Source organism: Cygnus olor, chromosome 3, assembly GCF_009769625.2.
Source record: "Cygnus olor isolate bCygOlo1 chromosome 3, bCygOlo1.pri.v2, whole genome shotgun sequence".
Classification (NCBI taxonomy): domain Eukaryota; kingdom Metazoa; phylum Chordata; class Aves; order Anseriformes; family Anatidae; genus Cygnus; species Cygnus olor.
The window spans coordinates 97,997,032-98,006,075 of NC_049171.1; the positions used below are offsets into that span (position 1 = coordinate 97,997,032).

The 9,044-nt window shown below is 35.3% G+C and overlaps 1 protein-coding gene across 7 annotated transcripts in view; it reads left to right on the forward strand.

Annotated features, from left to right (window-relative positions):
• ENAH (ENAH actin regulator) overlaps positions 1-8,756 on the forward strand; it is a 98,036-nt gene extending 89,280 nt beyond the window's left edge. For all 7 annotated transcript variants that reach the window (XM_040551029.1, XM_040551035.1, XM_040551028.1 and 4 more), the window contains 3 exons: positions 1,589-1,667; positions 4,084-4,141; positions 5,765-8,756. In XM_040551029.1, the coding sequence (XP_040406963.1) occupies positions 1,589-1,667; positions 4,084-4,141; positions 5,765-5,802 (175 nt within the window). In that variant the 3' untranslated portion in view covers positions 5,803-8,756. The remainder of the gene's footprint in view (positions 1-1,588; positions 1,668-4,083; positions 4,142-5,764) is intronic.
• Positions 8,757-9,044: the final 288 nt, after the last annotated feature.

Genomic DNA, 9,044 nt, shown 5'->3' on the forward strand with positions numbered 1-9,044 from the left:
GCGTAATCAAACTATTTCTTCATGGATAAACTACTATCTTGTAAGGGGAGATGAGTGAAACCTGAAAGTACTGGTTTTGTTTAAAAAATAAGTATATTATAGGGGTTCTTTTTTTTTTCCTGAGTGAGAGCACAGCTTGTTCGTGCTACATAAATAATTTTCCATTTATCTAGGCGTTTTTAAAGCAATGGATACATTACTTTGTGTCCCTCATGTACTGAAATAAGATACTATGTATGGGAAAGAAAGTAAGAAGCATAACTGTACCTTTCCTGCTGGCTTATTTTTTTCCTGTGCCTGGTCACCTTCCGGCTTAACAAAAAAAGGTTGTACCTTCAAGTAACAAATCTTGAAAAATGCAGTGTTTAATTAATTCCTCCTATGTAAGAATTTGTAACTGAGAAACTGAATGTAAGCCAGGCTTTTTTGTTCAGTGATACCACATATATGTACAGTGAAATAGGACCCAGTTTATTATACCATTACCCTACCCTTAAAGTCCACATCCTATAATAATTCTAACACTGGGGGAACATCTTGAAATTAACTGTCAGCAATTTTTTGCAAGCATTTTTCTTTATCCTTTTATAGAGTCATAGGGATTGTTAGGATGTAAAAAGTAATTAAGAACAGGAGAACATTCCTTCCTCTTTGTCTGATGCCAGCCACCCATTCCTGTTTTAGAGAACCATTCTCTATTTCTACTGTTAGCATCTAGCTTCTCTCTCTGCTTATAGCTGTGCGTATGGAAGGCCCTTTGGAAGTGTAGTTAAGTACATGAGTCTGAAAGTTGCAAATTGTATAAACAGGGGATCAGAAAAAGGGAAAAAAATGTGGTTGAAAATCCTCTTATTTTGGAACATGTTTTAAGAATGCAGGGTAATCTTTGTAGGCAAATTTTCGATGTCTTAGGAGAGTAACCAAACATCAGAACCAAAACATCAGAACTTCCTCTCAAATATTATATGATAAAACTTGCTGCCATTACAGTATCTTTGTTTTCAGTAGCTTTAGAATGCGTGGAATAATATAGGTTGGAAGGACCTCTGGAAGCTGTCTATTCCAGATGCCTTCTCAAAGCAGGAATTAGATAAGGTTATTCAGTCTTGCCCTGCTGAATTCTCAAAGTCTTCAGGGGTGATGCCACACACCACATGCTTCTAGGTTGCGGTATCAACATGCACTCATTAAGAGGGAGTGCTTCTTTCAGAGAGCCTTTTCTGAGATAAGTAGTTTTAAAGGGGAAAAGGAAAAGTATTTGACATTCGAAGGAGATCAGCTTTTTATGAACACTATAAAAACATCGGAAACCACTGACAATGAAATATGTCTGCAAGTTGAATTGTTCTTATTTTGAACTAATAACTTATTCCTATGGTAATTAATATTTCCAGTGCGCGGAAAACGTTCTTGGTTATTGGTTTCCATTCTGTGTGGTATTATGGGTCTAATTTTTTTCCGTTTTTCTTTTTATTCATACTTTTAATATTGTTTTGATAGATGAATATTAGTAAGTTTGATGGAGAAGTATTATGTATGTTGTAATAATGAGCGACCAGTAACTTACTGATTTGTTTTTGTACTGCAGACCAAAATCTACACCAACGGGGCAACCCAGTGCCAATGGAGTACAGTCAGAAGGTCTAGATTATGACAGATTGAAGCAGGTACATATGTTGTGCTTTGTATAGAAAACTTGGGTATTGGGACCTGAAGCTCTCAAATACCATTCTTGAACTGTTTTCTTAATTAGCTCCAAACTTCAGTAATTATTTAATTATTAGTAGTTACTTTTCCCCAAGCGCTTATTTCAGTATTCTTAGGAGCTATAATTGTACGATGCCTGCTTACAGAGCCCCATTACTTTCTCCCAGATGCTTGTTCCTGCTTTTGCATTACACAGAATACACAAGATGGTGTTGATACTATAGATGGAACTGGTAAAATTAGTTTGCTTGGAAAACCTTTCTTTCCCCTCTCCTCCCTCCCAAAACAAACAAAGACTGCTCTACCTACCAAAGTATAACCTTTTTTTTTTTTTTTTTATATCAGAGTTTAGCACTTGAGGTCATGAGCTTGGTGATGAAACATCATCCAGTGGTATCACCTTTTCTGGCTATCTGTAGAAATGAGCCTTGTGTGAAGAAGGAAGCCTCCTGTTAGGTTAGCAAAACGTGTTACAGGATGCTTTGGAAAACTTTTCTAACAGTTACCTGTACATGACAATTATTTGGCAAGCATACCATAATCTGAGCAACAAAGACCTCAGCAACAGATCTGTCACTTGTGTCAGGGCAGGAGATACCAGTTAACAGTATTCCTAATATTTAGACGAAGACCTCCCATGCTAGAAGGAAGGGAGTTCCTCATAGGAACACTCGCAGGAGCAAATTGATTTAATTTACCTTTGTTCCTCAAGCTACGAAGAAGTCTTCCTTTGAGGCCATATGATCGTCTTTGCTGATTATAGGTGATTTCTTTTCATTCAAGATTCTCTTTTGAGAGTAGTTGATATTTGGGATGTAGGGATGATACTGATCTGAAAACGTTTCTATGAGGTGTTCCATGTTCTCTGCCTAAGACAGTAAGATAATACTACTGTATGTTTTTTCTCTGTAATGCTTCATAATGCCTCTGCTAATACTTAGGTTGTTCAGGAAATGTACATTCTTTCTGGCTCAAAAACAAAAAACACCCCACCATTTCTGATGTTAACACAAATAGATTCCCTGTGGGTTTTTTTGAGTCTTGTATGAGGAAATGCAGTTTTCTATTTTCTAGTAACTGTTCCAACCAGATGGTAAAAAAAAAGATATGCACTCTGTGCAAATATGATTTTTTTGCTGTTGTCCTGGAAAGAGACATCTTTGACTTCTTTATAATCCTTTTTGGCTACATAAAAGCTTGGGATTGTAGTGTCTGTTCTGGAGATAAAACAGGTGGTACTCAAATTTTATGGAGGATTTTCAGCACTCATGCTGCAACTTGCAGATAGCAGTCTAGATGATTTTATGATGTTGTCAGTGCTTCTTTTGAGTTGAAGTCTGTGTAGATCCTATAATCTCATAAAGTTCAGATGTACCAAATTTCCAGCAGTCTGAGTCTAGATGGCTAGATTGTTTAGGGTGGATTGTTTTGTTTTCGGACAAAATGGGCAGTTACTATTAAGTATTTGACACATCGCAAGTGCATTCTTGTGCTTCATAACAGCTTGTTGGCATATCCATTCTCTAATGGGAGGAATGCAGCTCTTCCCACCTTCTCCAGGAGCTTAAATTGCATGAGGGTACCTCTTAAGCTTTGATGCTGTTACTTGAAGACAGTTCATGCGTATATGGTGTGTGTATGTGTTTGAGAAACATCTAAAAAATGTCTAGTATTGCACGTTAGTATTCTAATTGTGTTGAAAAGCTGAAAAAGAGCTGAATATCTTCATTAAAATTGAATCTTTTGGAAGTGTTTACTGATGATTACTGTTTTTCCTGGGATGAGACTGTACGTTTAAGAAACAGACAGTACTTCCCACTCTGGTTTCAAAAGCGTTTTCTTAAAATAATTATCCCAAATCAGATATACAGAAGGCTGCAGAAAAAATTGATAGCATTTAACTCAGTCATTTTGATTAGGTCAAATTCCAGTTTGTGACTGGGGCTAACTTGATAACTTGATCCCATTTTTTTTTTCTTTGAATGTTTTCTTGGCCTTTTTTTTTTTAATTAGATTTCTTTGTATTGCATATGAGCTTTCATCTATGATAAAGCTCCCTTATTTTAAAGGGATGATGCTATTATTATTTAGGAATTATATTAGTGCAATATTCTAACTTAAGTATTTTCCTTCTTTAATAAGTACTACTGAAATCAATTTATAAGACTTACACTTTTTAAATCTTATTCTTACTGAAGATATAATTTAAAGAATATTTTATGAATGCTTTAGATTTTGGGGATTAATTCCTTAAGATAAAGGGTGGAATATAAATTTCAGAACTGTTAAAGGTTGGTTGAAGGCTAGAATAATTTCGGATTTCTCTCAGTAGAAAGCTAGATGTTCCAAAACTAATCTATTACTCTGACACCATAGGATATTTTAGATGAAATGAGAAAGGAGTTAACGAAATTAAAGGAGGAACTCATTGATGGTAAGTATCAATTTATTTTGTTATTGTTGAGTCTCAGAGCAAGTAATTTTTAAGCTGCACCAAAATGTAAGCTTAGTATGCTTTTATTCTGAGAATCAAATATTGGAAAATATAGACTTGTTGATATTCTGTTGGCATTCTTTCATTTGTGCCTGTGGAGACAAGGGTTCACAGGTTGAGATGAGGACAATCTAAAGGGAAAAAGAAAAACAGGCAAAGGCTGCATGGAAGCAAAGAAAATAATATTCCCTACTTCCCTTTAGCAAACAATATTCGGCCACATCTTGGGAAGCAGGGCCTTGATAGACAGCGATTTTTCAGGAGGACAGGTTTTTGTAACAGGAGTTCCCCTTCTTCTTCCCCTTCCTCAGCTTTTATTGCTGAGTGTGAATTTATATGGCATGGAGTATCTTTTGGTCAGTTTAGGTCATCTGCCCTGGCGATGTCCTCTCCCCACCTCTTGCCCACCCACAGCCTTTTAGCTTTGTGGTGATTTGGAGGCAGCCTTGATGCTGTTGCCAGCACTGCTCAGCAAAAGACAAACCATTGGTGTGATATCAGTGCTGTTTCAGCTGCAAGTGCAGAGCACAGCACTGTGTGGGCTGATGTTGGGAAAGTTAATTCCATCCCAGCCAGACCCAGTACTGTGCCAGACCTACTGGTGTGTTGTATGTCTTATTTCCTCTTCTCTGTTTTTTTCAAAAGTGCTTTGACACCAAGTGTCGTCTTTTGAATGTGTGCTCTGAGACATTTGCAGTTATCTTTTATATCGTGGTTGTAAACGGGCTATTTTTATAATTAAAATAATCCAGGGTTGCTGGTGTGCGTATTTCAAAACTAAATATATTCTAATATTCACTATGGTTATGTTTCCAGCTTCCAGTCTTCTAATGTTTGGTCTTTAACATAAGATTCGAGTAAAATAATTTTCACAATGTTCATTTTTATTTTAACAGAAGATATTTTATTAAGTAGTCTTCCGTGGTTATGGGAAATTATTTAGGAATAATAATCTTTAAGATCGATGAATCAAAAAGTAAATAAAACTGTATGGGTGTTAATGTTTTGTTTTTTACTGCTTTGTGGATTGTACCAAAATGAAGTATGGTGATATTGAAACTGGTACCACAACTGCGAAAATAGTAAATGTCATCAACAGATGTGGTGGAAAGAGTTGACTGCTTTTGTGCTACAATGCAGTGCTTTTTCCATACTTAAATCAGTAACTGTTTCATAAAAGACTTTTTCTTCATTAATATTTTGACTATGCTGTGTACCACAGCCTTTTGGATAGTACGATGCAAACAGTGTATGGCCGAGAGGCTATTGCTAAGCTTAAATAAGCCCACACACATACGCCTTGATGTCTCAGTGGTAGACTTGCTGGAGATGTAGAACTGAAAAATAAAAAGTTAATGAAAACCTAACAGGAGCGAAAAGCGTTCTGCCTAGCTGAGAGTGACGCTTGCCTTTAACCACATGAGAGGCATATTACATATAAATTATTCATTTTCTGAGACGTTTTAGTAGGATGAACTTTCTTTAAGAGGTTCCTTATTAATTCTGGCTTTCTTCCTTGACTTGAAATGTTTGATTTGTTAATTTCTCTCTCTTTCTCTCTAGCTATCAGGCAGGAACTGAGCAAGTCGAATACTGCATAGAAAGACTAGTACTAAGCCGATGTGACTCTTTAACTTGATATAAAACTGACTACGTTTTGTGAGCTGTTAGAAGAAAATGGAGACAGACACTTGGAAGGAGGGAGAAACAACATATTCTGAAAAGCTTCAGGCACATCACTCTGGTGATACGCTATTTTCCTCCTAGTTTGCAGCTTTTTTCTGACCTTTACAGCAAGGTGGAAAAGAGTCTTAAAGTTACTGTAATGGTTGTGCAGAATTTCCTACACCTATCAGACAAGATCACAGTGCTTTGAAGTATACTCATGACAAGATAAAATTGCACATGTTTCAGAATTTGTTGTTACACAAAACAAACAAACAGGGAAAAGCTTGGGAAGGCTTTTCAGAGAGGTTTTCTTTATTAATGAAGGATTTAGCAAGTTATACTGTTGTACTTCAAATGAATCTCAGGTTTGTCTTCCTATCATATCTGGTATTTCCATGAATAATTTAAAAGATCAGATGTGTATAAGTTCAGTTCACAAAATAATGGAATGATGAGAAATATGTGCTTTTTAAGGGCAGTATTTGTAAGTGAATAACCTAGACAGGGATCACATGTTGAGTTTTTGGAATTTTATGATAGGAAGCCTCTCTAGTTAGCCTTCATGCAATTTTATAGGAAAAAAAAAAGCAAATACAGTCCAGAGTTTAAAGATGTAGATGCCTTCCTACATTGTTACAATGCTTTACCAAATCTAAGACTTCTACATAATGCGAATCAGCAGTCAAATGTAAATCATTAGTATGTTGTAGATTTACAGTAGATTTTTGGGCTTTTTTTAGATTTATGCATGTGGACATTTTTGTAATGTAACACAACACAGCTTTTTAATTAAAAGAAAAATTGCATGTCACAGATATTAAGTAGCCTTTTTATTTTTAAGGCTTAATTTATGCCCAGAAAAATGTGGGATGAGGGAGGGGGAAGGCGACACATTTTTATTACTTTCTACACTTTTTCTTCATCTTACATGCATGTGTAATAATGAGGAAAATGTGACTTTTATCAGTAACCATGTTAATGGAACCAGGTACTTAATCCTTTTTATATCTTTTTTTTTTAGTTTTATATTTGAAATTCAGTAATACTTCCATAATGGTTCTGAAACTCCCATGTGAATCTAACTCATTTCTTGGCAAGAGAACAAACACTTAGACATCTGAATTGCTGAGGATGCACCTGTATAAGTGCATTGTTCTTTATCTTTTTACCATGACCTTCTGCTTCACGGTTTTCTGAGACTACTTTTTTGATTGCTTAATGAAACAAGACAACAGTTAGTTGCATTAGAATAATGGAGCATGAGGTCACAGTAAATGTCCCCTTCTTCTAATTTATCTGCCACTTTCCTTGGGGGAGGGATGGGGGTGGGGCATGACAAAAACAAACAAATGAAAAAAAACAGCTGCTCCAAAACGCAAACTCTGGAAAGTGTCAGTGGTATGTCATTGGTTTCAGTCACTAAATCGGGAATTATTTTTGGGAGAGATGACACCCTTATATTTCCCCAGATTTTCGGTTTTTGTTTGTAATTGTTTTAATGTGGTACAGTTCAGTGGCATATAAATTCTGTGAATGGGATCTGTAATGCTTTTGGAAAAACAATACAGATCAAAATCTTCCCATTTCTTTTGCACTAACAATTTCTCTGAGCCGTACCAGTGCCATGTTTGCTTTGTGATCTGTGCTGTTCCAAAAGAAAAGTTTACTTTCAACTTTTGGAGAGGTTAATGTACATGCAGCTTCATCCTTAGGACAAATGCTTTCAATAACATACTGTCTTAAGTGCTGAACACCAAAGTAAAGCAGCACTTAGTGCTTTCAAAAGGCTTAAAATGGAATTTTTCTCCAAACATTTCCTGTTTCTATACCTTCAAAGTCTGAGAGAAGATGAAAGTGGAAATACTGACCAACTGAATTAATGAATCATTAAAAAAAAGTTTTTTCCTGCATGTGTTTATTGAAGGCATTAAAAAAAGAAATCCATAGTAAGCTTGTAAAGTACTGTTTTACTCAAAATAAGAGGAGGCATTTTCATCTTTGTTAATGTAACTTTATTTTACATTGACATTTTCAGCATTAAGGAAGTTTATCCTTGTCAGAAATCATGTTTGATTTGTTTATAGGAGAGTTCAGGAGTAGCATAGTGGAATAGTGTGAATGGGTATAAGTGGTCCAAAACTAAATGATGAACTACTAGATTTTGCAAGGAACTGGCTTATGCACTAAACGTTTTGTGCCTTGGTCTAAAATTAACATGATTTCTGTTTAAAAGAAAAAGGAACAGATGTCTTCTTTTGTGCTGCTTCTACATACATAATTTCTGTAATCCCAAATTGCTGAATTGGTTCTTTCCAGAAAATCTGATTGAGTTAAAGATAACTGTAAACATCTCCTGTCATACTGACAGTTGCAACATTTTCAGAGATTTCAGTATTGAAAATGATCTACAGAAGCTAAGATTATTTTGCTTACTGGTAACTAAGTTCTTTGAAAACCATATTGTGGTGGTTCTGTGCTTTTGTACAATGGATGTCTTAAACTGAGGACAGTTTAGGGGATCCTTTCTAATTCCAGGAAAGCGTTGCTTTTCTCAACACTGTGATCTGATCTGTGATAAATCTGTACTATATACAAGTGGCTAACAAGTCAACCACAAACTGAATGTAAAAATCTTAGTGCTGGTGCTGAAATCTCTTCAGACAGTCATAATGATTTCCAGTTCATTGTTTTAAAAAGTTATCAAGCATCAAGTGTCAATCAAAAACTGAAGATGATCACTAATGAATGTTGAATTTTCATGCATTTAGGTTTACCTTCCTTTTAGTTTCTCAGTTCGTTCTCTGCTATTTTTACCATATTGTGTCATTTTAAATTTCTTACGTGCTAACGTTTTGTTTGAGCGAATGAAATAAAATTGCAATATATACATGTTGCCACCATTTATTTATGGAACTTCATAGAAGAATATCGTACATTTACTACTAAAATTCTCGAACTTTAATGACTGTGATAATTCCTTAATCCTTGATTTCACCACTCATTTTTGTTTTTCCTTTGGAAGATTTGATAGAGAACATTAAATACCTTACAAAGAATGTAACTGCACTGGCTATGTAATATTCATGAATGATAACTACTGTACATATATCAAATCCATTTTAAGTGTGTGATTTTATTTACATTTTAACCAGGCACACTTTGTTCTAGGTATCCA